This window comes from Bufo gargarizans, chromosome 2, assembly GCF_014858855.1.
Source record: "Bufo gargarizans isolate SCDJY-AF-19 chromosome 2, ASM1485885v1, whole genome shotgun sequence".
Lineage (NCBI taxonomy): Eukaryota > Metazoa > Chordata > Amphibia > Anura > Bufonidae > Bufo > Bufo gargarizans.
Window position 1 is genome coordinate 529,628,150 of NC_058081.1, and position 27,609 is coordinate 529,655,758.

General features: G+C 46.2%; 1 protein-coding gene across 7 annotated transcripts in view; it reads right to left on the minus strand.

Moving 5' to 3' along the window:
* The window catches only part of PDE3A (phosphodiesterase 3A), a 255,848-nt gene that overhangs the window by 35,573 nt on the left and 192,666 nt on the right, over positions 1 to 27,609 (minus strand). For 6 of the 7 annotated variants that reach the window (XM_044281487.1, XM_044281482.1, XM_044281484.1 and 3 more), the window contains one exon: positions 2,801 to 3,049. In XM_044281487.1, the coding sequence (XP_044137422.1) occupies positions 2,801 to 3,049 (249 nt within the window). Of the gene's footprint in view, positions 1 to 2,800; positions 3,050 to 12,980; positions 13,094 to 27,609 lie in introns of those variants that run through there. The other variant, XM_044281488.1, reaches the window with a different exon arrangement.

Sequence of the window (27,609 nt, forward strand, 5' to 3'; positions counted from 1 at the left end):
ATAAGACATATGTAACAGCAGAATAGTGCTGCACTTCTGGATGTGACTGGAGTATAAGACATGGTGTAACAGCAGAATAGTGCTGCACTTCTGGATGTGACTGGTGTATAAGACATGATGTAACAGCAGAATAGTGCGGCACTTCTGGATGTGACTGGAGTATAAGACATGATGTAACAGTAGAATAGTGCTGCACTTCTGGATGTGACTGGAGTATAAGACATAATGTAACAGCAGAATAGTGCTGCACTTCTGGATGTGACTGGAGTATAGGACATGATGTAACAGCAGAATAGTGCTGCACTTCTGGATGTGACTGGAGTATAAGACATGAGGTAACAATAGAATAGTGCTGCACTTCTGGATGTGACTGGAGTATAAGACATGGTGTAACAGCAGAATAGTGCTGCACTTCTGGACGTGACTGGAGTATAAGACATGGTGTAACAGCAGAATAGTGCTGCACTTCTGGACGTGACTGGAGTATAAGACATGAGGTAACAATAGAATAGTGCTGCACTTCTGGATGTGACTGGAGTATAAGACATGATGTAACAGAAGAATAGTGCTGCACTTCTGGATGTGACTGGTGTATAAGACATGATGTAACAGAAGAATAGTGCTGCACTTCTGGATGTGACTGGAGTATAGGACATGATGTAACTGCAGAATAGTGCTGCACTTCTGGATGTGACTGGTGTATAAGACATGATGTAACAGCAGAACAGTGCTGCACTTCTGGATGTGACTGGAGTATAACACATGATGTAACAGAAGAATAGTGCTGCACTTCTGGATGTGACTGGAGTATAAGACATGATGTAACGGCAGAATAGTGCTGCACTTCTGGATGTGACTGGAGTATAAGACATGATGTAACAGTAGAATAGTGCTGCACTTCTGGATGTGACTGGAGTATAAGACATAATGTAACAGTAGACTAGTGCTGCACTTCTGGATGTGACTGGAGTATAAGACATGATGTAACAGCAGAATAGTGCTGCACTTCTGGATGTGACTGGAGTATAAGACATGGTGTAACAGCAGAATAGTGCTGCACTTCTGGATGTGACTGGTGTATAAGACATGATGTAACAGCAGAATAGTGCGGCACTTCTGGATGTGACTGGAGTATAAGACATGATGTAACAGTAGAATAGTGCTGCACTTCTGGATGTGACTGGAGTATAAGACATGATGTAACAGCAGAATAGTGCTGCACTTCTGGATGTGACTGGAGTATAAGACATGAGGTAACAGCAGAATAGTGCTGCACTTCTGGATGTGACTGGAGTATAAGACATGAGGTAACAATAGAATAGTGCTGCACTTCTGGATGTGACTGGAGTATAAGACATGGTGTAACAGCAGAATAGTGCTGCACTTCTGGATGTGACTGGAGTATAAGACATGAGGTAACAATAGAATAGTGCTGCACTTCTGGATGTGACTGGAGTATAAGACATGGTGTAACAGCAGAATAGTGCTGCACTTCTGGATGTGACTGGAGTATAAGACATGGTGTAACAGCAGAATAGTGCTGCACTTCTGGATGTGACTGGAGTATAAGACATGAGGTAACAATAGAATAGTGCTGCACTTCTGGATGTGACTGGAGTATAAGACATGGTGTAACAGCAGAATAGTGCTGCACTTCTGGATGTGACTGGAGTATAAGACATGGTGTAACAGCAGAATAGTGCTGCACTTCTGGATGTGACTGGAGTATAAGACATGATGTAACAGCAGAATAGTGCTGCACTTCTGGATGTGACTGGAGTATAAGACATGAGGTAACAATAGAATAGTGCTGCACTTCTGGATGTGACTGGAGTATAAGACATGGTGTAACAGCAGAATAGTGCTGCACTTCTGGACGTGACTGGAGTATAAGACATGGTGTAACAGCAGAATAGTGCTGCACTTCTGGATGTGACTGGAGTATAAGACATGATGTAACAGCAGAATAGTGCTGCACTTCTGGATGTGACTGGAGTATAAGACATGAGGTAACAGCAGAATAGTGCTGCACTTCTGGATGTGACTGGAGTATAAGACATAATGTAACAGCAGAATAGTGCTGCACTTCTGGATGTGACTGGAGTATAGGACATGATGTAACAGCAGAATAGTGCTGCACTTCTGGATGTGACTGGAGTATAAGACATGATGTAACAGCAGAATAGTGCTGCACTTCTGGATGTGACTGGAGTATAAGACATGATGTAACAGCAGAATAGTGCTGCACTTCTGGATGTGACTGGAGTATAAGACATAATGTAACAGCAGAATAGTGCTGCACTTCTGGATGTGACTGGAGTATAAGACATAATGTAACAGCAGAATAGTGCTGCACTTCTGGATGTGACTGGTGTATAAGACATGATGTAACAGCAGAACAGTGCTGCACTTCTGGACGTGACTGGAGTATAAGACATGATGTAACAGCAGAATAGTGCTGCACTTCTGGATGTGACTGGTGTATAAGACATGATGTAACAGCAGAACAGTGCTGCACTTCTGGATGTGACTGGAGTATAAGACATGATGTAACAGCAGAATAGTGCTGCACTTCTGGATGTGACTGGAGTATAAGACATGGTGTAACAGCAGAATAGTGCTGCACTTCTGGATGTGACTGGAGTATAAGACATAATGTAACAGCAGAATAGTGCTGCACTACTGGATGTGACTGGAGTATAAGACATAATGTAACAGCAGAATAGTGCTGCACTTCTGGATGTGACTGGAGTATAAGACATGATGTAACTGGGATTAGGTATCTTGGATCCAGTCTCACCTTTGGTATCGTCATTTTGTCTCCTTTCTCGGACCCTTCTTCTGAATCGGAACATGCGTAGTTCTCGCTGAAGTTGACTCTGGGCTTGTGGATGGGCTGGAAGTTCAGCTGGGTGCTCAGAAGGTTACTAACTGCCCGTAAAGAAGTGCACACATGTGGGGGTAATGAGGGGTCAGCAAGGAGGTCAGTGATGAGACCATGAGCCTCCCCCATAACAGCGATGTCTACAGTGATGGTGGTACCTGAGGACTGGAAGCAGAGGGGACAATGAACCCAATATTAGTATTTTACTCATATCTGTTCATCATATAATATATCTTTACAGGGGGCAAAGCGCCACAAGTATGGCCTCACACAGAGTTACAGGACAAGACTCTGTTCGCCCACAGCCACCACTAGGAGGAGCTCACTGTATACAGCTTTGTACAGCCATTGACATCAGGCTACTTTCACACTAGCGTTTTTGCTGGATCAGTCATGGATCAGCAGAAACACTCCTGTTACTGATACTACAACCGTCTGCATCTGTCATGAACGGATCCGGTTGTATTATCTTTAAAATAGCCAAGACGGATCCGTCATGAACTCCATTGAAAGTCTACGGGGGACGGATCTATTTTCTATTGTGTCAGAGAAAACGGATCGGTCCCCTTTGACTTACATTGTGTGTCAGGACGTCTTGCTCCACACCACATCGCGGACAGAAAAACGCTGCTTGCAGCGTTGTTCTGTCCACGATGGGGATGCAACCAAACGGAATGTGGAGCACTCCGTTTCATTCAGTTCAGTTTTGTCCCCATTGACAATGAATGGAGACAAAACAGAAGCTTTTTTCCGCTATTGAGATCCTATGACGGATCTCAATAGCGGAAAGGGAAAGCGCAGGTGTGAAAGTAGCCTTAAAGGGGTTCTCCAGGAATTAAGAAAATGAAAAACTTTATTATAAATATATTCCCAAATACCTTACATTAGTTATAATAGCTCATTTTTTCTGGGGAGCAATCATTAGGAGAAATAAATGGCGCTGTCCTATTAGTACACACAAAACCTGTCCTAATCACACAGCAGGACAAGTTACGTCACAACACTGAGCTAAAGAGCTGCCTCATCCTCCTCTCAGCTCCACTTGTCAGGCATTATCATGCTGAATACAGTTTAATATTATATTCAGCTGAATCTCTGTAGGAATGGAGTTCATGAGGAGACATTAAGTACATAGAGGAGGTGAGGAGGTGGCTGTTGAGCAGCAGCACTTGTATGCAGTCTCCATTACCACAGTCTGTCCTGTCCATCCTCTCTGTACTTCATGTCTCCTCATGATCTCCATTACCACAAAAATTCAGCTGAAGATCTTATTATCAGGATGATCATTCCTGACAAACAGAGCAGAAATTAAAACAGGCTTCGTTCAACTGTAGAACAAAAGAAATGGCGCACCATAGGGTAATATAGTCTTAAATAAAAAATAAGTAGTATCTCCAAAAATGGAGGCTCACCTGGTGGAGTTGTGCTAGATTAGGCACAACTCTAATGTAGACATGTATCAGGTTGGTAAAAGCCCCTCATGACGGATGGTATGCAGCCCGGGATAAATACTTCTGCTCAGGGATGCCCGAAATCCCTCAGAAAGCCAATAGTTCAGTAGAGAATAGGAATGTCCCACGGCGCAAAAACCACCCAATGGTTGGATTAGATTAAGGGTTCTTTTTTATTGAGCAAGCGGTACAACGTGTTTCTGGGATATACCCTTTCATCAGGTACAAATGACTTGCATCCTTGCAAGTCATTTATACCTGAAGAAGGGGTATATCCCTGAAACGCGTTGTACTGCTTGCTCAATAAAAAAGAACCCTTAATCTTATCCAACCACTGGGTGGTTAAGCAGAGCAGAGAGGAGGATAAGGCAGCTCTTTAGCTCAGTTTTGAGAAGTAACTGCTGTGTGATTAGGACAGGTTTTGTGTTTCCTTATAGGACGGCGGACATTTTATTTCCCCTGATGATTGCTCCCTAGACAAAATGAGCCGTTATAACTAATGCCAGGTATTTGGGAATATATTTACAATAAAGTAATATTTAAGTATTTTAATTTTCTTAATTCCCGGAGAACCCATTTAATAATAAAAAAAAACTGCATTGAGCTCCCCCTAGTGGTGGTAAATGATATTACTGGGTAACATGAAGCAGGGAGAGTAGTTCAGGCTGCCCTCCTCTTACAAAGATCATGTGGTTCTGAGCATTTATTACTGTCATCTTTAACCCCATGTTACCCAGGAGACTGCAAATAAAAATATGATCAGTGGTTAGCATTGGGGTCCTAGGTTTGAATCTGTGATGGATATGGACTACTAATAAATAGACCAGTAATAGCACAAGAAGTAATCAATGTGTCCAGTTCATTTTATTATCAGAGGCAAAACACTGTTAACAACATCTCCTATTAAGGCCTCATGCACACGAACATTGTTGGGGTCCACATCAGAGCCGCATTTTGGGCGGTTTGGATCCAGACCAATTTACTTCAATGGGGCTGCAAAAGATGCGGATAGCAGACCATGTGCTGTCCGCATCCGTACCTCCATTCCACTGCACCACAAAAAAAAAATAGATCACAGACAAGGATAGGACTGGTCTATTGAGGGCCAGACCTTCCTTTCCGCAAAATGCGGAATGCACACCTCCGGTATTCGTGTTTTGTGGATCTGCGATATGCGAACTGCAAAACACAGTATGGCATGTGCATGAGGCCTAGTAGTAGTGGTCAGGGAACAGGGACATATGACTTCATTAAAGCAAAATAGTAAGACTCATAAGTAACAGTGTAACGCCCCAGAGGTGCATTACCACCTGTGCACCTTGCTACTGTCTCCTATGGTCAACCACATGTCATCCCATGTATTGATTTCCAGGTCTGGCAAAATGCGTATTCATATTTCCTATTTTGTAACTGTTCATATGTAATATGCCTGGTTCACCAGCAGGTAGCAGCATAAATGGCAGAGCCATCTTACAGAGAATAGGGCTTTCTATTCCATTCTAACACCCCCCTCTGTGGTGTGGTGGGCGTGTCCCACTTGCTGCAGGGAGGGTGGAGTTCTAGTTAGAAGTGAGTTCAGAGTACCTCCTGCTAGGGAAAGGAAGCAGGAGCCCGTCCATGCTGGACGAGCCTTGCCTAGGCCAGCTTGAGCACCTTCAGCTCAGATGGACCTGGATGCCACAGCTTAAAGCCTCAGAAGACAGGAGTAAAGTTTTCCCTGGATAAAGCTAGAATCAGACCATACAAAGTAAAGTACAGCATCAGGAAGAAGTTATGTTATACAGGTATCCTGAGGGCACAGCAGAGCCAGAGAGCAACAGATGTAGCAGAGAGGAGTTTGCCTGCCACAATTAATGCCAAAGCCTGCTGGAAACCAAGACAAAGCCTGTAAATCGTTTGGAGAAAAGTTTATTCAAGTAGGAGCCGCACTGGGGGCGCAGCTTAAGGGGAGGCGAGCATGACAGGGGGTGGTTTAAGGAGACCCCTCCCTGGCGATAGTTAGGGATTGGTGGATTGGATTAGGGGAGGGGGGAGACAAAGGGGTTAAAAGGGGATGTGAGGCAGGAGAAGGGGGCCATTTTGAGGTGTACTGATCGCCATCCGGACACATCATGGAGGCGATCATTGCGCAGCTTCGAGCAGCGGCGGCCGAGAAGGGTGAGGACTGGCTGCAAGGTCGGGTCCAGGAGCTGCTGCAGGGGGTGGCGGAGGCTCCCGTTTTGCCTCCGCCTCAGACGTCAGTCCAGAGATGGCGCCCCCTAGGGCTCAGCGCCGAAAGAGGAGCCCCTCAAGGGACCCTTCACGCCTGGGGCAGTCGGTACCTGTGCCTCCACGGACGCCCAATAAATAGTAATAAACCAATCACAGAGAGCAGACACTCTTTACTGCAGAACATTGCCCCCACAACCTCCTGACAGATACATAGTGATATATTCCGCAGACTATTACACCAGTGACCTCTCTAGGTATCTGCAGAACATTGCTCTGTCTCCTCTATCTCCTGACAGATACATAGTGATATATTCTACAGATTATTACACCAGTGACCTTTCTAGAGATCTGCAGAACATTACCTCCTGCCAGACATATACAGACGTGGACAAAATTGTTGGTACCCTTTGGTCAATGAAAGAAAAAGTCACAATGGTCACAGAAATAACTTTAATCTGACAAAAGTAATAATAAATTAAAATTCTATAAATGTTAACCAATGAAAGTCAGACATTGTTTTTCAACCATGCTTCAACAGAATTATGTAAAAAAATAAACTCATGAAACAGGCATGGACAAAAATGATGGTACCCCTAGAAAACACAGAACATAATGTGACCAAAGGGACATGTTAATTCAAGGTGTGTCCACTAATTAGCATCACAGGTGTCTACAACCTTGTAATCAGCCATTGGGCCTATATATATGGCTCCAGGTAATCACTGTGTTGTTTGGTGATATGGTGTGTACCACACTCGACATGGACCAGAGGAAGCAAAGGAAAGAGCTGTCTCAAGAGATCAGAAAGAAAATTATAGACAAGCATGTTAAAGGTAAAGGCTATAAGACCATCTCCAAGCAACTAGATGTTCCTGTGAGTACAGTTGCACATATTATTCATAAGTTTAAGATCCATGGGACTGTAGCCAACCTCCCTGGACGTGGCCGCAGGAGGAAAATTGATGACAAATCTAAGAGACGGATAATCCGAATGGTAACAAAAGAGCCTAGAAAGACTTCTAAAGAGATTCAAGGTGAACTTCATGCTCAAGGAACATCAGTGTCAGATCGCACCATCCGTCGTTGTTTGAGCCAAAGTGGACTACATGGGAGACGACCAAGGAGGACACCATTGTTGAAAACGAATCATAAAAAAGCAAGACTGGAATATGCCAAACTACATGTTGACAAGCCACAAAGCTTCTGGGAGAATGTCCTGTGGACAGATGAGACAAAAATCGAAGTTTTTGCCAAGGCACATCAGCTGTATGTTCACAGACGAAAAAATGAAGCATATCAAGAAAAGAACACTGTCCCTACTGTGAAACATGGAGGAGGCTCTGTTATGTTCTGGGGCTGCTTTGCTGCGTCTGGCACAGGGTGTCTTGAATCTGTGCAGGGTACAATGAAATCTCAAGACTATCAAGGAATTCTAGAGAGAAATGTACTAGCCAGTGTCAGAAAGCTTGGTCTCAGTCGCAGGTCATGGGTCTTGCAACAGGACAATGACCCAAAACACACCGCTAAAAACACCCAAGAATGGCTAAGAGGAAAAAATTGGACTATTCTAAAGTGGCCTTCTATGAGCCCTGACCTCAATCCTATTGAGCATCTTTGGAAGGAGCTGAAACATGCAGTCTGGAAAAGGCACCCTTCAAACCGGACACAACTGGAGCAGTTTGCTCATGAGGAGTGGGCCAAAATACCTGCTGAGAGGTGCAGATGTCTCATTGACAGTTACAGGAAGCGTTTGATTGCAGTGATTGCCTCAAAAGGTTGCGCAACAAAATATTAAGTTAGGGGTACCATCATTTTTGTCCATGCCTGTTTCATGAGTTTATTTTTTTACATAATTCTGTTGAAGCATGGTTGAAAAACAATGTCTGACTTTCATTGGTTAACATTTATAGAATTTTAATTTATTATTACTTTTGTCAGATTAAAGTTATTTCTGTGACCATTGTGACTTTTTCTTTCATTGACCAAAGGGTACCAACAATTTTGTCCACGTCTGTATACACAGTTAGCTCTTCCTTGCCCACTGTGCAGCCCCCATCATGTGTATGACTGGGATGTTACCATGTGTCTTCTATGATTGCACCTCTTTATATTAGCATCTTGTAATCCCCCCACACTGACAGCAGGTCAATGACACAGGGAACATCCAAATGTCTTACATCCAAAGATGTCGACACCACATGCAAGAGCAGAATTTTTTCACCCCAAATAACTCCGGCTGTCTGGAGCATCTGTCACATATTTCTGGAAAAGCTCCTGGGAAGGTTCCAGCTGCACTTCCCATCCTGTCCAGGTGGTGGTGCTGCAGCGTGCACAGATCAAGATTATACAGAAACATTTCATGTGTCAGGAAGAAGTGATCAGTAAATAATACAGTATTTTGGGTTCATGGCAGTTATTTCTCTTCATAGTGTTATTTTGCCCAGTTTAGCTTTATTCACCGCAGGGACTGCAGGACGCAGTGACAGTCATCCACAGAAAAAAAAAGTTTCACCACAAATCTGAAGACTCCAGAGACTGGCATCCAAAATAACGAGCATAGGACAATCAATGGTAAATACCACAGGATGCTCCCCCACTATAGCGCAGTGTATAACAATACATAACTGACTCTTATGGAGCAGAACAGTGGAATTTAATGTAGTATAAGATAGGATATAATTACTGAATTGTGGCTACAGCTCTGGAGGTGGTTGAGCAATTTATGCAGAAATTAGAAGTCCTGTACATGTGAAGTTGAAGCTTTGTAATATATAGGGGTCAGTCTCATCTCCCGTAGCCTGTATTTCCCATCTCTCTAGCTTTTTAGCCTCTAAAGACTCACCTAGGGTAATACAGTAAATGGTAGGCAATGAGAAGGGAGATGGAGCTGCAGGCTGCATGCTGTGAGAGGAAGGGGAACAGCATCCGATTGGTTCAGAGCACACAGAACAGCCGTGACATCACACCAGGAAGACCTGCCCACTCAGCAGGCACAGAAAGAGAAATTTCCAGGACACATTGGCTATAATGGCCATGTGTACAGTCACCTAGAAACAGTGGCGGATCCAGGGGAGGGGGGCAACGGGGCAATTGCCCCCCCCCCCCCCCGGAGCTGGCGGCGGCGGCTGGGCACAGGGAGATGAGCGCTTCCATTGTGGAAGCGCTCATCTCCAGTCATCTGTATCGCCGTCCTCAGGACAGCGATACAGATGCCTGCCTGTGCTGCGGTAGGGGAGGGAGAGGCGTGTCCCTTTCCCTTCCTCTGATAGGCTATCAGAGGCCGGCGCAGGCGGCGCGACGACGTCATCACGCCGCCTGACCCATACAGCGTGGGACACAGGCCAGAAGAGGCCTGCATCGCATCACTGACATGGAGGTAAGTATGTTTTTATTTATTTATTATTATATACAATACTTTTACTGGCGGGGGCTGTTATTACTGGCAAAGGGGGGGGGCTGTTATTACTGGCAAAGGGGGGCTATTACTGGCAAAGGGGGGCTATTACTGGCAAAGGGGGGCTATTACTGGCAAAGGGGGGGCTGTTATTACTGGCACCTGGGGGCTGTTATTACTGGCACCTGGGGGCTGTTATTACTGGCAAAGGGGGGCTGTTATTACTGGCAAAGGGGGGCTGTTATTACTGGCAAAGGGGGGCTGTTATTACTGGCAAAGGGGGGCTGTTATTACTGGCACAGGGGGGCTGTTATTACTGGCACAGGGGGGCTGTTATTACTGGGGGCTGCTATTACTGGCACAGGGGGGCTGCTATTACTGGCGTAGGGGGCTATTACTGGCACGGGGGGGCTGTTAATACTGGCACATGATTGGGGGCACTATAGGGGCATCTACTGAGGCCACAAAGAAGGGGTATTTTATATGGTCTCTCTGTACAGTACAATTTTATACTGGGACACATTATGGTGGGTACTTTGGGGAAGGGGGGAGAGGAGTACTATGGGGTCATCTACGGGGGGCACTAAGAAGGGGTATTTTATACTTGCAAATTATGGGGGACACTGAGGGCATCTGCTGGAGCATTTTATACTGGTACATTATGGGGGGCACTAGGAGGAAGGAGGGTGTGGAACACTATGGGGTCATTTACTAGGGGCACTATATAGGGGTATTTTATACTGGCACATTATGGGGGCACTATGGGGACATTAGCTCAACTGGGGGCATTACAAGGGGGTATTTTTTGCACTGTCACATTATAAGGAGAATTATTTCTACTGGGGGGGGCATTATGGTGGGCTTTATTACTCCCCCATGGTATGACCCCCTAGTAGCAGCACCAGCCTCTCCCTGCTCTGCTATCCCTCTGCCCCTTCTCCAAATCCTTATTATGAAATCTTTCTCATTAGGATAAAACACAACATCAGCTCCGCCGAGCCCCCGGCCAAAGTGTGGAAGTGGCGTCCGAGATCCCCAAGGGCCAAGTAACTACGTTTTCATGTGAAATATGTTTGTTATACACATATAGCATACACTGTGTAGTCTGTTCTATAAGCACCATTGTTTTGTGGCGGCGGACAGAAAATAATCTGAAAGTGCCCCTCCCGAGACCAGGCTCTGGATCCTCCACTGCCTAGAAATAGCCAAGTGGACCTGACAAATGAACTGAACGTTTCTTCATTATTGGTGGGGGCCACCGTTAAATGGACTTTGGTGGCAATAACTAAAGAGACCCATAACAGATCTATGGTAGTAAAGGTTCTACTTGTGGAGACTGACAACTTGGTGTAGGCAGTCTAGTAGGCCAGGCTATGCTCCCTGTAAGTAAGGCTACTTTCACACTTGCGGCAGTGTGATCCGGCAATCTGCTTGCAAACAGACAGCAGCATTTGTTGACGGATCCAGATGCGGATCCATCTCACAAATGCATTGCAAGAACGGATCCGTCTCTCTGTTTGTCATACGGACAGACGGATCAGTTTCTATTTTTCTTTCTCATTTTTACCGGTCTGCACATGCTCAGACCGGAAGGACGGATCTGGCATTCCGGTATTTTTAATGCCGGATACGGTATTAATACATTTCAATGCAAATTAATGCCGATCCAGAATTCCGGCAACGGATCCGTAATTTTGGACGGAGATAATACCACAGCATGCTGCGGTGTTTCCTCCGTCCAAAACGTCGTTCAGTGACTGAACTGAAGATATCCTGATGCAGTCTGAACCGTTTTTTCGCTCCATTCAGAATGCATGGGGATGAAACTGATCAGTTCTTTTCCGGTATTGAGCCCCTAGGACGTAACTCAGTGCTGTAAAAAGAAAAATGCTAGTGTGAAAGTACCCTAAGCTCATCCAGGAGGACATAGGCTGGATAGTGCCACCGACTGAATGGCTACCTGGTAAGTCAATGTCTGATCCTTTAGGGGACAGACACACTGTCAGGCTTGCGCATGCAGTTTTGGAAGCTGAAACCAGGTGTGAATACAAAAAAAAGAAAAATAGTATCTGTCCCTTATAATTTCTCTCCTTTTATGATCCACTCTTGATTTTGGCTTCCAAAACTGCATGCAGAAACCTGGCCGTATGGTCGTACCCTATCAGTTCTGGAAATATGACTTGGGATATTAACCAAAACCAGAATGGGCAGACAGCTGTTTACGCCCCTCATCGGTGTGATGACGAGGATCACGAAAAGAAGGTTGCTAGTCGTCATCGCTGTACTGTGTGGCTGTCACTAACTTGATAAGGTTCAGCGCTCGTCCCTGTGCAGTAATAAATCACGTGACCACTAGGTGGTGTTCTACTACCTATAAAACTTAAATTTCAGACCTCAAAGTGAACGCTTCCCCTCAGCGCCTACGTATTTATTAGAAGTGAAGACGCAGTAATAAAGAATTAATAAGTGCACCATCTGCTGTTCGCTGCAGGTGCCCTCAATAAGGTGAAGGAACCTTGCTCCTATCCATGGGTGGTCATGGATTATATCTAGCCCCCATCACTTTGACTGATACTGGTGAGGTAGGTCGGAGTTGAGGAAATACCTTCATTTCAAAACTGGTTTATTAAATGATCCACAAAGAGTTAATAGTGGTGAGCTTTATAAACCCGTGATGGTAAGGATAGGTGGAGGGTGCGGTAAAAGATAAGTCCTGATAGCATTCCTCTCAGGGGCTATAGGTGTTAATGGTGGACTGAGGGTTCACACAAAAGGGGAGCCTCTGCCATCCCTTTTCTATCTAGGGGATGAAGACAAACCCCTTTAAGACAATGCCTCTGCAGTCCTGCATCTGCTGACTGCGCACAACTGGTCCAGAGCCATGTGGTAGATCAGGTAGTATTTGGGAGCCTCATGGACTCCACTCTACAGCAGGAATGTAGAATACATCATTGTACCAGTCAGACACAGATTTGTAACATACCTGGTGCCCCCACCACCACCTGAACCCTGGAAATAATCATATAAAATATAATCTCACCCCAATTCCGGGCTAGTGATCCCTGCAGCCTGAGCAGCACAGGTTAGTGTGCCCATTGCTCGTCTATGTGCCAGCTGACGACTGTGGGAACTGGTAGATGTAGCGGGATGCTGAGGACAGAGTCGGTGGCTGTGGGGCCGTCACACCCGCTTCCTCTTTTTTTTTGCTCGGGTCCTGACACTTTTATCGCCCTCAGTGTTTTATAAAGTCATTTGTGCGGCTCTGAAGACAAGGAAGTGAATGCACGGTGCCAACTATAAATCTTCAGGACAGAGCAATGCACAAGAGCCTGGTGGGGCCACTAATGGCAGTAGATAGGTGCCCCAGTGCAGGTCCAGGCAGTGTCAGGATATGTGGGGTGCCCCACCATGCCAGATCCTACCTCCCAGACACTAATATTACAACAAACTTCAGCCTGAGAATGGTTAGACAGGTTTATGGTTTCAAGTAAATGCAACTACAGTGCCTTGCAAAAGTATTCACCCCCTTGACTTTACTCTCCAAACAAGTAAGGGACAATGTTGTTGAGAAGTACAAGTCAGGGTTAGGTTATAAAAAAATATCCAAATCTTTGATGATCCCCAGGAGCACCATCAAATCTATCATAACCAAATGGAAAGAACATGGCACAACAGCAAACCTGCCAGGAGATGGCCGCCCACCAAAACTCATGGACCGGGCAAGGAGGGCATTAATCAGAGAGGCAGCACAGAGACCTAAGGTAACCCTGGAGGAGCTGCGGAGTTCCACAGCAGAGACTGGAGTATCCGTACATAGGACGACAATAAGCCGTACGCTCCATAGAGTTGGGCTTTATGGCAGAGTGGCCAGAAGAAAGCCATTACTTTCAGCTAAAAACAATAAGGCACGTTGTAAGTTTACGAAAAGGCATGTGGGAGACTCACAAAATGTATGGAGGAAGATGCTCTGGTCTGGTGAGACTAAAATGTAACTTTTCAGCAATCAAAGAAAACGCTATGTCTGGCGCAAACCCAACATATCACATCACCTAAAGAACACCATCCCCACAGTGAAACATGGTGGCAGCATCATGGTGTGGGGATGGCACTGGGAAACTGGTCAGAGTTGAGGGAAAGATGGATGGTGCTAAATACTGGGATGTTCTTGAGAAGAACCTGTACCACTCTGTGCGTGATTTGAGGCTCGGACGGAGGTTCACCTTCCAGCAGGACAATGACCCCAAACACACTGCTAAAGTAACACTGGAATGGTTTAAGGGGAAACCTGTAAATGTGTTGGAATGGCCTAGTCAAAGCCCAGATCTCAATCCAATAGAAAATCTGTGGTCAGACGTAAAGATTGCTGTTCACAAGTGCAAACCATCCAACTTGAAGGAGCTGGAGCAGTTTTGCAAGGAGGAATGGGCAAAAATCCCAGTGGTAAGATGTGGCAAGCTCATAGAGACTTATCCAAAGCGACTTGGAGCTGCGATTGCCGCAAAAGGTGGCTCTACAAAGTATTTACTTTAGGGGGGTGAATAGTTATGCACATTGACTTTTTCTGTTATTTTGTCCTATTTGTTGTTCCACATGTTCCATGTTAATTCCAGGTTGTGAGGTACCAGAACACGAAAAAAAGTCAAGGGTGTGAATACTTTTGCAAGGCACTGTACATCAGCATCTAAGGAAAAGTTCTACAGCTTGCTGTCAGTGAGTGGGAACAATCTTGTTTACATGCATAGCAGAATCCTCACCCTGAACTAGTATTGATCGCACAGCTGAGGGTTCATTACAATATACAGTACAGTACCAGTGTAAATAATCCTCTGTAAGGGAAACACATCCGCTTCACACAGTCCTCTACTTTCTTGTTTTTTTGCTACAATATGTGAGTCCATGCTGTTTACCTCACAGAGAATTGCCTAGGCTAAGTACATTGTAACAACAACTCTGTTGTAGAAAGTCTGACATTAGAACAGGCTTTAAAGGGAACCTGTCACCCCTACTCTGCTGCCTGGGCACCCTAGTAGAGGTGATTGCTTCCCTTTAAGCCTTTAGATATACCGAATAAGAGCAGACACTGAGAATTACACCTAGTATACAGGAGAAGAAAAGTGGTACTGTGCAGTGTACATATACAGTACAGACCAAAAGTTTGGACATACCTTCTCATTCAAAGAGTTTTCTTTACAATTTTCATAGTCATGAAAATAGTTTCACACTGAAGGCATCAAAACTACGAATTAACACATGTGGAATTATATACATAACAAAAAAGTGTGAAACTTAAAATATGTCATATTCTAGGTTCTTCAAAGTAGCCACCTTTTGCTTTGATTACTGCTTTGCACACTCTTGGCATTCTCTTGATGAGCTTCAAGAGGTAGTCACCTGAAATGGTCTTCACTTCACAGGTGTGCCCTGTCAGGTTTAATAAGTGGGATTTCTTGCCTTATAAATGGGGTTGGGACCATCAGTTGCGTTGTGGAGAAGTCAGGTGGATACACAGCTGATAGTCCTACTGAATAGACTGTTAGAATTTGTATTATGGCAAGAAAAAAGCAGCTAAGTAAAGAAAAACGAGTGGCCATCATTACTTTAAGAAATGAAGGCCAGTCAGTCCGAAAAATTGGGAAAACTTTGAAAGTGTCCCCAAGTGAACACTCTCTTGGACCCAGATTGCTGATGAAGAACACCCCGGAGTGGCGGGGTTTTGCCGTCGAGGCCATCACCCGCCAATCAACTGTGAAGACAGTGACCGTTTTGACCTGTAATGAATCATTGTCTATGGTTGACATCATGACATGGCTTAGTCGATATGGTAGGGTGGGGCAGTTCCCCGCCAAGGTGCTCGATGAGCATGGCATCTGGTCAGGTGCCTGGACCTTCAGCGTGGAGCTGTTTGATCAGGGCAATTCTGTTGCTCATATTCCCTCCTCTGCCTTCATAGGAAGGGATAGGATTATGGTGTTCTATAGGGGCCAGCCAAAGGTCTGTCACAAGTGCGGCAGTCCCACCCACTTCAGCGCACAATGCGATGTTCGCATGTGTGCGAAGTGTGGGGACACTGGTCATCTTGCCGCATCTTGTAGGCGGATCCGGTGCAACCTCTGTGGGGACCTAGGTCACCCGTTTAGTCGCTGTCCGCTTGCCTTCGCCAACAGGGTTCAAGGCCGGGCTCAAGATCAGGCAGGCACTAGCCGCGAGGCTGGGTCTGTGGTTGGGGAGGAGCCTGCTGCCGGGACTGAATCAGTTGGTGAGGGGACAAGCGCTGGAACTACTAGTGCTGGAAGAAGCAGGCAGGATCCGAAGAAGCAAAGGCCGTCCAGGATCAGGCGGCTAGAACAACGCCGCAAGGATAGAAAAACAGGTGGCAGCTGACCCTTCAGCTGGTCTTTCGGCTGGTCTGGCTGAGGATCCCGGTTGTAGTGACCCGGGGTACAGCGACGATGGGGAACCAGAGGTCCAACCTGTGGAGGCTAACCCATCCGCCAACCCTGTCTCCTCGTACGGCGAAAGCTTGGACGAGGGTGGCAGAGCGTGGTTGGAGGGTAGGAGGAACAAGAGGAGTAAGAAGAAGAAGAAAGGAGAGGGTCGTAAGCCCTCTCTGGAGTGGGACCCATCTGTCCCACTCATCCTTGACCAGAGGCCTAAGGAAGGATCAACTGGGTCCCCTCTGGTGGAAGTCTCTAATTGGTACCAGGCCCTTGACGAGGATCCCCCAACTGCTTCAGCTGGGGGGGAGGAGGGTGTGGTGCCAGAAGGCGTGGGGGCCTCCTCGCAGGCTGCCGGGCCCTGTCCTTTGGGGGGTAAATTACCTTCTGGAGGGGGGGCCAAGCCTGGAACCTTGGGCAAAAAGGATGGTATGGATGTCTCTGTATGTTTGAAAAGACAGAAGGCGTGTGATGGTTCAGATGAAAATGCTGATGGTGGTGGGGTGGGGAAAAAGAAGGCTATCTAACTCGATCATCAATGATGGCGGAACTCACCCCGTTGACACTGTCAAGCATTAACGTTGCCAGTATTAAGTCAGATGCAGCTCGTTTCCTGGCCTTTGATTTTTTTCAGCCGTATTGAAGCTGATATTTTGTTTTTGCAAGAGACCTGGTTAACAAGTATAACTCTGCTGGCAAAAGCCAAGCGAGAATGGCGGCTAGGTCCGTCTTTCTGGTCTCTTGCGGCCGAGCCACGTAGCGGGGTGGCGGTACTTTTTAAGACCGCCGAAAGAGTGGAATGCAGGAGGATAATCGAGTTAGAAATGGGGAGGTGCCTGATTTTAGATGTCCTCATGGGGAGACAAGAATTGAGACTAATAAACATCTACGGCCCACAGAGTAAGTGGGACCGCAAGTGTCTCCTCATGAGGATTAAGCCTTTTCTTTTTACCAGCCGGCAAGTGATCTTTGGAGGGGACTTCAACAATGTGACGAGGGCCTGTGATAGGGGAGGCTCCAAAGGTGGGCTGGATGCTGATAGCGTTGTGTTGTCTAGGATAGTTGAGGATACTCGTCTGGTGGACGCCCATTTGCGGCAAAGGCCAGACCACGTGGATTTCACCTTTCATCAGGGAAATCGTAGGTCTAGAATAGATAGGTTTTATTTAAAGGAGGAGGCCGTTTTCTCGGCTTTAGAGGCCGTGGAAGTGGAATTCTCCGACCACTGTTTGATTATTTTCTCTTTGAATGTTGCAGAGACTCCCTGTATGGGCAGAGGTATGTGGAAGCTGAATTCATCTCTCCTGGAAGAAGTGACAATAAGACAGTCCTTTGAGGATTTCCTTCAGAGCCAGGAACCCTTGGTGGACCTCTGCAACAGTAAGTCGGAGTGGTGGGAGATATTCAAAAAAAGGACGGCGAGGTTTTTCCGTCAGCTTTCTAACCTCAGGAGCTGGGACAGATACTGTCTGTACCAGGAACTGAGGAAGAAACTTGAAAGACTGGTTTCGATGGGGGGTAGCCGTGAAGATATCTCTGGTGTGAAATCCTTGCTCAAGAGGTGTCAGTACGATAGATACGCCTCTTTGGTAGCTGAAAGGGATTTCGGGAAGTACCGCTCACCTGACCCCTTTGGAAACTGTAAGATGGCAGTAAAAAGTAAATTTGTGGTAGGCCTGGTCGACAGTACGGGTTCCCTGAATAGGTCCAAATCAGGGATCCTGGAGGTCGTCAGGTCTTTCTACTCTCACCTCTTGGGTAGGAAAGAACTAAAATCGGGACCGTTTTTCAGCTTTCTTGGCTGAAGCTATTCCCAAGGAAGGAATAGACCCCTCTCTTGATGTTTTGGCAGAACCTATCAGGCAAGAGGAAGTGGGACTGGCCATTGATGGGCTTAGGCCCAAGAAATCGCAAGGTCCGGATGGCTTAACATCCGAGTGGTACAAGGCTTTCAAGGAACAATTAGTTCCTCTCTTGACCGAGGTGTTTAACGAGTGTCTTTCCTCGGGCACTCTGCCAAAGTCAATGGGTAAGTCAGCCCTGATTATTCTGTCAAAGGGTAAAGATCCATCCCGCATTGAGAACTGGAGACCCATATCGCTTCTCAATGTGGACAGGAAGATTCTGGCAAAAATACTTTTCTGCAGATTGGTGAAGTTTGCACCGAGACTTCTTTCTGAGGCTCAGCACTGCTCTGTTCCCGGTCGGAGCGCTTTTAGCGCCGTTCTCGGTGTCCGAGAAGCCGTGGAGCGGGGCAGGGCGGGCCTTTGGAAAGGGTTCCTGTTATCTTTGGACCAGGCAAAGGCTTTTGACCGGGTGAACCATGAGTACCTGTGGTCCGTTCTCTTGTGGTATGGTCTACCCGGGAGGTTTGTAGACTGGTTAAAAACTTTGTACAACGGGGCGGAGAGTTTCCCATTGATTAACGGTTGGTTGGGTCGACCTTTTGAGGTGGCTTCTGGTGTCCGCCAGGGATGTCCTTTAAGCCCTTTGCTGTATGTGTTCGCGATTGATCCCTTCATTAGAAGGGTAGATCGTGGACCATTGGCGGGGGTGGGGATGGAACTGGCGGTGCGGGGGCCATCTCTGAAGGTGGTGGCGTACGCCGATGATGTCTCCATTCTTGCCTCTTCGGAAGAGGAGGTGTGCTGGGTGATGTCGGAGGTGGACCGCTATTCAGAGGTTTCTGGGTCTCAGATCAACCGGGACAAATGTGAGACTCTCTGGCTGGGGGAAGGGGATCCTGTCTTCGATCTCCAGGGCACTCTTCCAGAACCCCAGAAGTCTGTAAAGATCTTAGGCATCGATTTTGGCCAGGATGGAGATTATCATCAGCAAAATTGGGAGAGTAGACTAAAAGATGTCGCCCAAAAGGTGGACCGTTGGAAGGGATGGTCTTTATCCCTCAGGGAAAGGGTTCACCTGTGCAAAGCCTACCTGATTCCCGTGCTTTTGTATCTAAGCAGTGTTTGTGTTTTGCCAGGGTCTCTCTGGGGTACGGTCTACAGCCTCTTTTTCCAGATGTTGTGGGGAAACAGGCTGAACCTAATCAGGAGAGAGGTTACTTACCGCACAAGGAGACTAGGCGGGTTGGATATGGTCAACCCGGTGGTATTCTTAACAAATACCTTTTTAAAAATTAATATTGCAAACCTCTGGAAAGAGAGGGCTCCTTTGTGGGTAATTTCCTGTAGGGAGTGGTTTCGGCCTTTCTTCCAGGAATGGGAGACAGGAGGGCGAGTGAAAGACCTACGTGCGTCACATGGATATCTCCCGGCTTATGTTGCCCCGGTTCTGAGAATCCTGAGACGGTGGGGTCTGGGGAAGGGAGAGGTGGAGACCATGTCGAGGTTTTCCCTTGACAGGAAGGTTCTATCTTACCTTTTTCAGGCCCCACTGGCCTTGAGGGACTGCCCAAGTCAGGATCTGGAGGGTGGGCTGTCTTTGTTGAATTCAGAAAGGATCCCTAAGAAAGTTTGGGATGTGACTTGGCGCTGCTTCCACGGTAAGCTATATGTAAGGGACAATGTGAAGTGTAGAAACTCTGAGGAAAGGGGTTGTCCCCGGGAGGAGTGTGGTAACCTGCTGGAAACCATGGACCACTTCTTACTTCATTGTCTCTTTAATATAGAGGTATACAAAAGGGTGGGAGCTTCCATCGGTTGGCCTAGGCTGGCCGCCCTGTCCTATGCGGAGTGGGCCTATGGGGGCTTTCAAAGACCTTGGTGGGAGGGACCGTCGCACTTTATTCGTAGTTAGTGCAGTGGTTAGGCACCACATCTGGTGTGCACGGTGTCTAGTGTCAACGAAGAGTCACAAAATCCTCCCGGTGGAGACGGTATATAGGAACATCATGGGTGACCTGGTGAAGGTACGCTCTCTTGAGTACGAAAGGTGGGGGGACCCCAAGGCCTCTCGTCTGTGGAGGGGCTTCTGTTTTGGGGTTCCTTAGCTAAGTAGTACTCTTTTCCTGGTGGTGGGCTGATATAGCACACTTATAGGTTTTTGTTTTGTTTTGTAGTAATGTAAGTATGGAAAGGCTTACGGGTACCGAACCATAGCTTGTTTAGGTATAATAGTATTACGGTGTCTATATTGTATTTATAGTGTATTATATAAGTATGTTTTGTATTATGTTAGTATTGTGATCATATATTATTATATTAGTATTATATTAGTATTGTTAAGTTTATAGTGGGGTTTAGTTAGGTTGGGAGGGGGGCTGGGAAGAGTGTATATATTTTTATTTTCTATTATGTAATATATATATAAATAAATTAAAAAATATATAAAATTATAAAAAAAAAGAAAAAAAAAAAAAAAGGGTGTTTTTGTTTGTTGCAAACTGACTGACCCCAGTCCGACTGGGGAAAGACTAGGACTTCTCAAAGCTCGGGGTTTATCCCCTTGGAACTTTGGGGGTTATCAGTTTGCATATTTGCTGTGGACTGGTGGTGGGTTAGTTAGATTTAGTTCTATAAGTAATATATAATTTGTATATAGTTTGTGTATAGTTTATGTATATTGTGTATATATTTTATGGATTTTATATATACATGTAAGATGTAAATATGTATAGTATGGGGTTACGAAAGTGTTTTAAGTGTGAATAGTATTGTAGGTTCTAGTGGGGTGGTGGACTGGTCGGGGTGGGTTTAGTAATGTGTTTTGTTTCTGTGTATAGATATTGTTATGGCCTTTTGTTATTTATTTATTTTTCAAATTAAAAGAGTCCATATATACAGAATAACAGCAGATACTGAGAATTACAAATAGGAAAGGAGGAGTGGTACTGTGCCGCATCCACACATAGAATATAAGAAGTGGTACTGTGCAATATTCGTACATATAGAATAACAGAACTGGTATTGTGCGGTGTCCATACATACACAGCAATGGCTTCCCTTCCTTTCTCTCTATGCAGCATTATGAGTTGCACAGAATCGTGTCAGCTCAGCGGTAGAAAAATCCTGCACTCGGCAGTTTATTCGCTTTTGCGCATTATATTAAACATTCTCTCGTGTATCTCGCCTGTGTTATTTTGTGAGTGGCCCCTTATTAACAATAATACCTTAATTGCCAATCCTTAAAGCGACATCCAAGATCAGCAGGCGAGACCCGAATACTCAGCTCAGCTGTTTCACAGGAAAACACGTTTCTTCAGACAATATTAAGATGTGCCAAACAGTAACACAGCTGCCTGTGTCTCGCACATCAGCTGCCATTACATCCCGCTCCTGCCAAGCTCGCTGCGGGCCAGCTCCGCTTACAGGACACACATTTATTAATACGTGGACAAGGTTTTGCAGGAAAAGGCCCTTCACATAACGAGCAGCAGAAAACACAGCTTACTGCTTGTTACAGTGTATCAAACTAGGAGGAGGATTAGGAAGAAATGTTCCATTCGCTGCCAGCAAGCAGAGATCAAGAAAATGGTGAGGGATGAAAACACAAAGGAGCAAAGTCATCAATAGTTTTGTGCCTGTTTTGGCTTAAAAAGTTAAAAAGCAAATCATGACACACAAGATATCTGGTCAAAAATCTGAGAATTGTCTAGGCTCTTGACTAGTGTTGAGCGAACTTGTTTTTTAAGTTCGGCGTCTAAAGTTCGGGTTCAAGTTATCGAAGAATCTTGTTATGGATTCCGCTTCCACGGACCATAACGGAATTTAGAATCCATAACGGGATTCTTCGATAACCCGAATCCGAACTTTAGACGCCGAACTTAAAACACAACTACTCTTGACCAGTTTAGAAAAGTACCAAGAAATATGGGTGAGGTTTCTCAGGAATGGGATTGGTCTCAAACCAAAGTCAGAAAATTGAGTAAAATTGTGGCGCAATATAATTTTCCGACAGTCCAAATTTCCCTTTTTTAACCGGCAGTCTTAAGCCTCATTCACACGTCAGTGTATGGTCAGCGATTTCCATCAGTGATTTGATTGTGAACCAAAACCAGAATTGGAGCCTCCACAAACGTAACGGAAAGATCTGCACCTGTTCTGTATTTAGAGCCGCACCTGGTTTTGGCTTAAAGGGGTTGTCCAGGTTCAGAGCTGAACCTGGACATACCTCCATTTTCACCCCGGCAGCCCCCCTGACATGAGCATCGGAGCAGTTCATGCTCCGATGCTCTCCTTTGCCCTGCGCTAAATTGCACAGGGCAAAGGCATTTTTCTGAGTTCCGATGACGTACCGGGGCTCTCTATGGGGCTGACAGGAACCCCGGTGACGTCACCGGCACTGATGGGCGGGATTTGGCTCTGCCCTAGCCAGTAAAACGGCTAGGGCAGAGCTAAAGCCCGCCCCTCAGAGCCGGTGACGTCACCGAACACACCGCTGGGCGGAAGTTACCGCCCGGCAGTGTGTTATTGAAAACACAAGAGCCTGTGCCCTGCGCGATCTAGCGCAGGGCACGGGAGCGCATCGGAGCATGAGATGCTCCGATGCTAGGCTCAGGGGGGCTGCCGGGGTGAAAATAAGGGTATGTCCGGGTTCAGCTCTGAACCTGGACAACCCCTTTAAAAATCACTGATGGAAAACACTGACTGAACACTGACATGTAATGGGGCCTTAAAGGGGTTGTCTCATCTCCCTTTTTCACCTTCTCTCCAGCAATGAAGATCTCTACTTTCTGCTCCTGCTGTTGGTGGGAACCTGCAACGTGAGACATTACAGGCACATGGTGCTATCATCTTGCCATTTGCCTATACCAGTATGCTCCCCCTGCAAATAAAAGTTCTGCTGAGAAGCCCCACCAATACTTTGCAATCTCTGGCCGACCAGCGGTACTATACATTCATTTACAATAATGCATACTTCAGCATGTAGAAATGAAAACTTTGCAGACAGCCAAGGAATACCCACAAACAGCCTGGGACGCCCTATAAAATGTCAGTTTGTGGGATTATCCTGGTAAATGGGGGGCCTGTTGGCAAATATTATAATGTAAGAACCTCCCCTCTGTACTACTGACAATTAGGACGGTACTCCAGAATAGGGCACTAGAAAACTATTCTTGTTATGTAACGTTATTTAAGATGTTAATGCCGTGTAATGTATCAGCATATCTTTGTATGGATTTGTCAGGGTTAAAGATTCTGACTCAGCCCATTTAGTGTAGTGTGCTAGTGGAGAAAGTGAGAGGTTGCTGCATGTGCTCACTCCTTACAGGACTAGGCCAGAGTTCCAGAGAATCACTTCACAGTACTCCAGAGAGGGGGAAGACCCACTAGAAAGTCCATAGTCTGCATGGCCTAAGGCATGTAATGTTAAAGGCCTCATGCACACGGCCGTTGCCCGGCCGTGGACGTATTGCTTCCTACAAACAGCGGGTCCGCAATATGAATGGGTCCGCAATCCGGAGCTGTGGTGCGGAACGGAGGCACGGAACCCCACGGAAGCACTACACCGCAGAATTCCCTATACTACATTCAGAAAGCAGCTGGTGGAAGAAGTGGGATCTGAGGGAGGTTAGGAAAGCAGATATGTGATTGCAGTTCTGGATGGGCTACACAACGACATTTGTCGCACAACAATTTTTATAATGATAGTCTATGGTGTCGCGCTGCGACACTACAGTAGCAAAAAATCCACCTAAGATGGATTATTCTGTGACTGTCGAGTCGCAGTTGCAGTATGTCACAGTGCAAGACCATAGACTATCATTTCAAAAATTTTCGCACGACATGTCGTCGTCTAGCCCTAGCCTCAAGCATGACGTACCAGCAGAATTCTGAATGCAGACTCTCAAGGCAACTGGTGTATAAGATATGATGTAACAGAAGAATTGTGAATGCAGCTCTGGAGGTGACTAGAATTGCAATAGCACAATTGTGACTGCAGCTTTGGATGTAAAGGCAATATAGGGCAATATGTATCTTAGGATCAGTAGTGTAAATATAGCAGATATATTCATGTTTAATCCTCATTACATTCACTATGAGACGTCAGCACAAAACTAACATCACATCTCTAACAAGGAGGACGAGGAAATCTGCATGTAGAGCAAGCGCTTCCTGCCATCCCTGGGGTGAAACTAAAGGCTTGTGGATCAGGAGGGAGAAAAGGGTTAAATTCCACAATAATGTAAAATATTAATCAGCATCCCCCCTCCGCCATCTATTGCTTCTAGGTGACATAATATGGCCACCCTCACATTGGTATTTCTTGCCTACCGTACATAGTGCTAAGATATTCCACCGCACTTTACAGACATCATTGCTTGCTGTCCTCAGTGGGGCTCACAATCTAAAGACATCCCTATCAGGGAGGAAACCCACACAGACACGGGGAGAACATACAAACCCCATGCAGATGTCTTAGGCCGAATGCACGCGGCCGAGAGCGGTCCGTGGTATGCCGGGCTGGATTCCTGTTCAGAGCAGGAGCGCACGGCGTCATTGGTTGCTATGACGCCGTGCGCTTCATGCCGCCGCTGCACTACAGTAATAGACTATACGAGTGTATTACTGTACAGCGTACAGGCTTATAGGGCGTCCCAGGCTGTTTGTGGGTATTCCTTGGCTGTCTGCAAAGTTTTCATTTCTACATGCTGAAGTATGCATTATTGTAAATGAATGTATAGTACCGCTGGTCGGCCAGAGATTGCAAAGTATTGGTGGGGCTTCTCAGCAGAACTTTTATTTGCAGGGGGAGCATACTGGTATAGGCAAATGGCAAGATGATAGCACCATGTGCCTGTAATGTCTCACGTTGCAGGTTCCCACCAACAGCAGGAGCAGAAAGTAGAGATCTTCATTGCTGGAGAGAAGGTGAAAAAGGGAGATGAGACAACCCCTTTAAGGCCCCATTACATGTCAGTGTTCAGTCAGTGTTTTCCATCAGTGATTCTGAACAGGAATCCAGCCCAGCATATCACGGACCGCTCTCGGCCTCGGAACACGGCCGTGTGCATTCGGCCTTAGGTTGGACTTAAACCCAGGACCCCCAACGCTGCAGAACGCCAGTAACCTCCGTACAGAGTATGTCAGTATAAGGGTCCATTCACACAACCGTATCTGATCCACTTCTTCGTGTGCTGTCCGTATCTATATGTCCATTCTGTGAGCCCGCAAAAAATAAAAAATAAAATAGAACATGTCCTATTGTCCATTTAGTGGACAAGAAGAGGCATTTATTACATAGGGAGGGACCTGTGGGAAATGGGGGATGCACGCGGCCGGTATCCGTGTTTTGTGGATCCACGATTTGCAATCATGTGAAGGCCCCTAAGAATAATGATATGCTATATTGATGTAATGTATTGGATGGAATGTCCGGTCTTCTGTAATAATCACAATGCCCGCCTCAACACCGCAGACCCACAGATTAAGTGCCATCTTATATCTACCAGACGGCAACAGAAAAGAATGAAACCAATGACGATTTGAGGGGAGCATAATCCACTTGACAACTGATTATGTGCCCCCCCCCCCCCCCCACCTGCATCTGGAGGGAAGGGGCATCGGACAATGGCCTCTGTACATGGCGCAGTAACCGTAGACCTTCTGGGAATGATCCGGCTGGACAGGCAATAAAGGCCTCGGTCTCTGGCGAAGCCCCATCTGGAGTTTACACTGACGTCAGCAGACACAGGAGAAACCAGACAAAAATGAGTGCTGTGGGGAAGCGGCTTCATGGCCTCATTAGTAACGGCAGGGTGGGGGAGGGGGCTTCCTGCTCTCATACCCCTCGCACATAAACTGCTGGTTTTTTATATTCTTTTATTATTAGAGATTATTGTACGGAGACAAGAGAACATGACCCCCCCTTCATAATACCATACACCCCCACCTAGTATCACCCTTTTTTTTCCTCATCAGATCAGCGGACCGTGTGCTGTCCACATCCATATGTCTGTTCCGTGGCACCCACATAAATATAGAACGTGCCCTATTCTTGTCCACATTACAAATAAAGATAGGACTGTTCTATAGAGGCGGAACACACATGTCCAGATAACGCAATTTGTGGACTGCAAGACAGGCGACGGCCGTGTGTATGAGCCCTTATGCCTTACAATTCCCCATATCCTGCATCCACCAAACCCTGTCTCCCCTCCTGTCCCTGCAACCCCATAACGCATTGCTGAGAAAAAGGATGTTTTAATATATGCACATGAGCCTCTAGGAGCAATGGGGGCGTTGCCGCTACACCTAGAGGCTCTGCTCTCTCTGCAACTGCCGTGTCCTCCCCACTGTGATTGACTTTAGGAGAAGTCAGGGCCAGGCGTGATAATGTTTACACTGCCTAGACCTGTCAAAGTGCAGGGGGTGTGGCAGTTGCTGAGAGAGCAGAGCCTCTAGGTGTAATGGCAACGCCCCCGTTGCTCCTAGAGTCTTATTTGCATATGTTAAAAAAAAAAAATTCTCAGCAATGCGGGCACATATGAACATGGGACCAACACCAATGACTTCAGCTGCCAAGTGCCCATGTACCAGGTCAGCCGGTTTTCATTAGTATTACTTTCCACTAGCTATAATCTGTTATTTCCTTCAACGTCCATTATTCTGGGGTGCTTTACAGGGGCCGCAAAATACAGCAAATAGAACTATCACGCTCCTACAGGAGACAGGTGCAAGGCTGAGCTCATACCCAAAGTGACTGGAGACCTTAAAATGAACTTTCCCAGAACCTCAAACTCCTACAACAGTAACAGATGCTGATTGACAGCCACTACCATGCACTGCTAGTTAAAACTTCTTCCCCTCCTCTGTGTCAGTCTTCACTGTAGTTCTGGGATTCAATTCTATGAAGAGGAAAGCTTGGGATGGATAGACACTATAGCCCCTCTCACTAGAAAGTTCAGCAAAGCAGCGAATTGTAGGGAGGGAGGCACTGTCTCTTCGTTAGGTGTGGCTGATCCCCCTCCCAAAAACAATTATTTTTTATGTTCACAATTTTTGCCATTAAAGATGTTGTAGAGCTCTGTTTATTAAGAGGTTAATCTCCCTTAATTTCTCACTGCAAATACTGAAGTAAATTTGACGTCAGACTGGATTCCCGGCATCCATTCATTTGCACACGCAGCGACACAGACTCAGACGCCTCCACGAACCGTCACTTTAAAATTGAAACGTAAAGAGAACATCACTACCAATTATGATGAAAGAGCCGAATTATGGCAGAAGCGCCGCTCAGTACCCTCCCCCACTGACACATTGTAGCAGAATATTATGTCTGAGTCTGGTTTCTTGTATCCAAAGGCAATGTGCCATACAAGCTGATGTCATA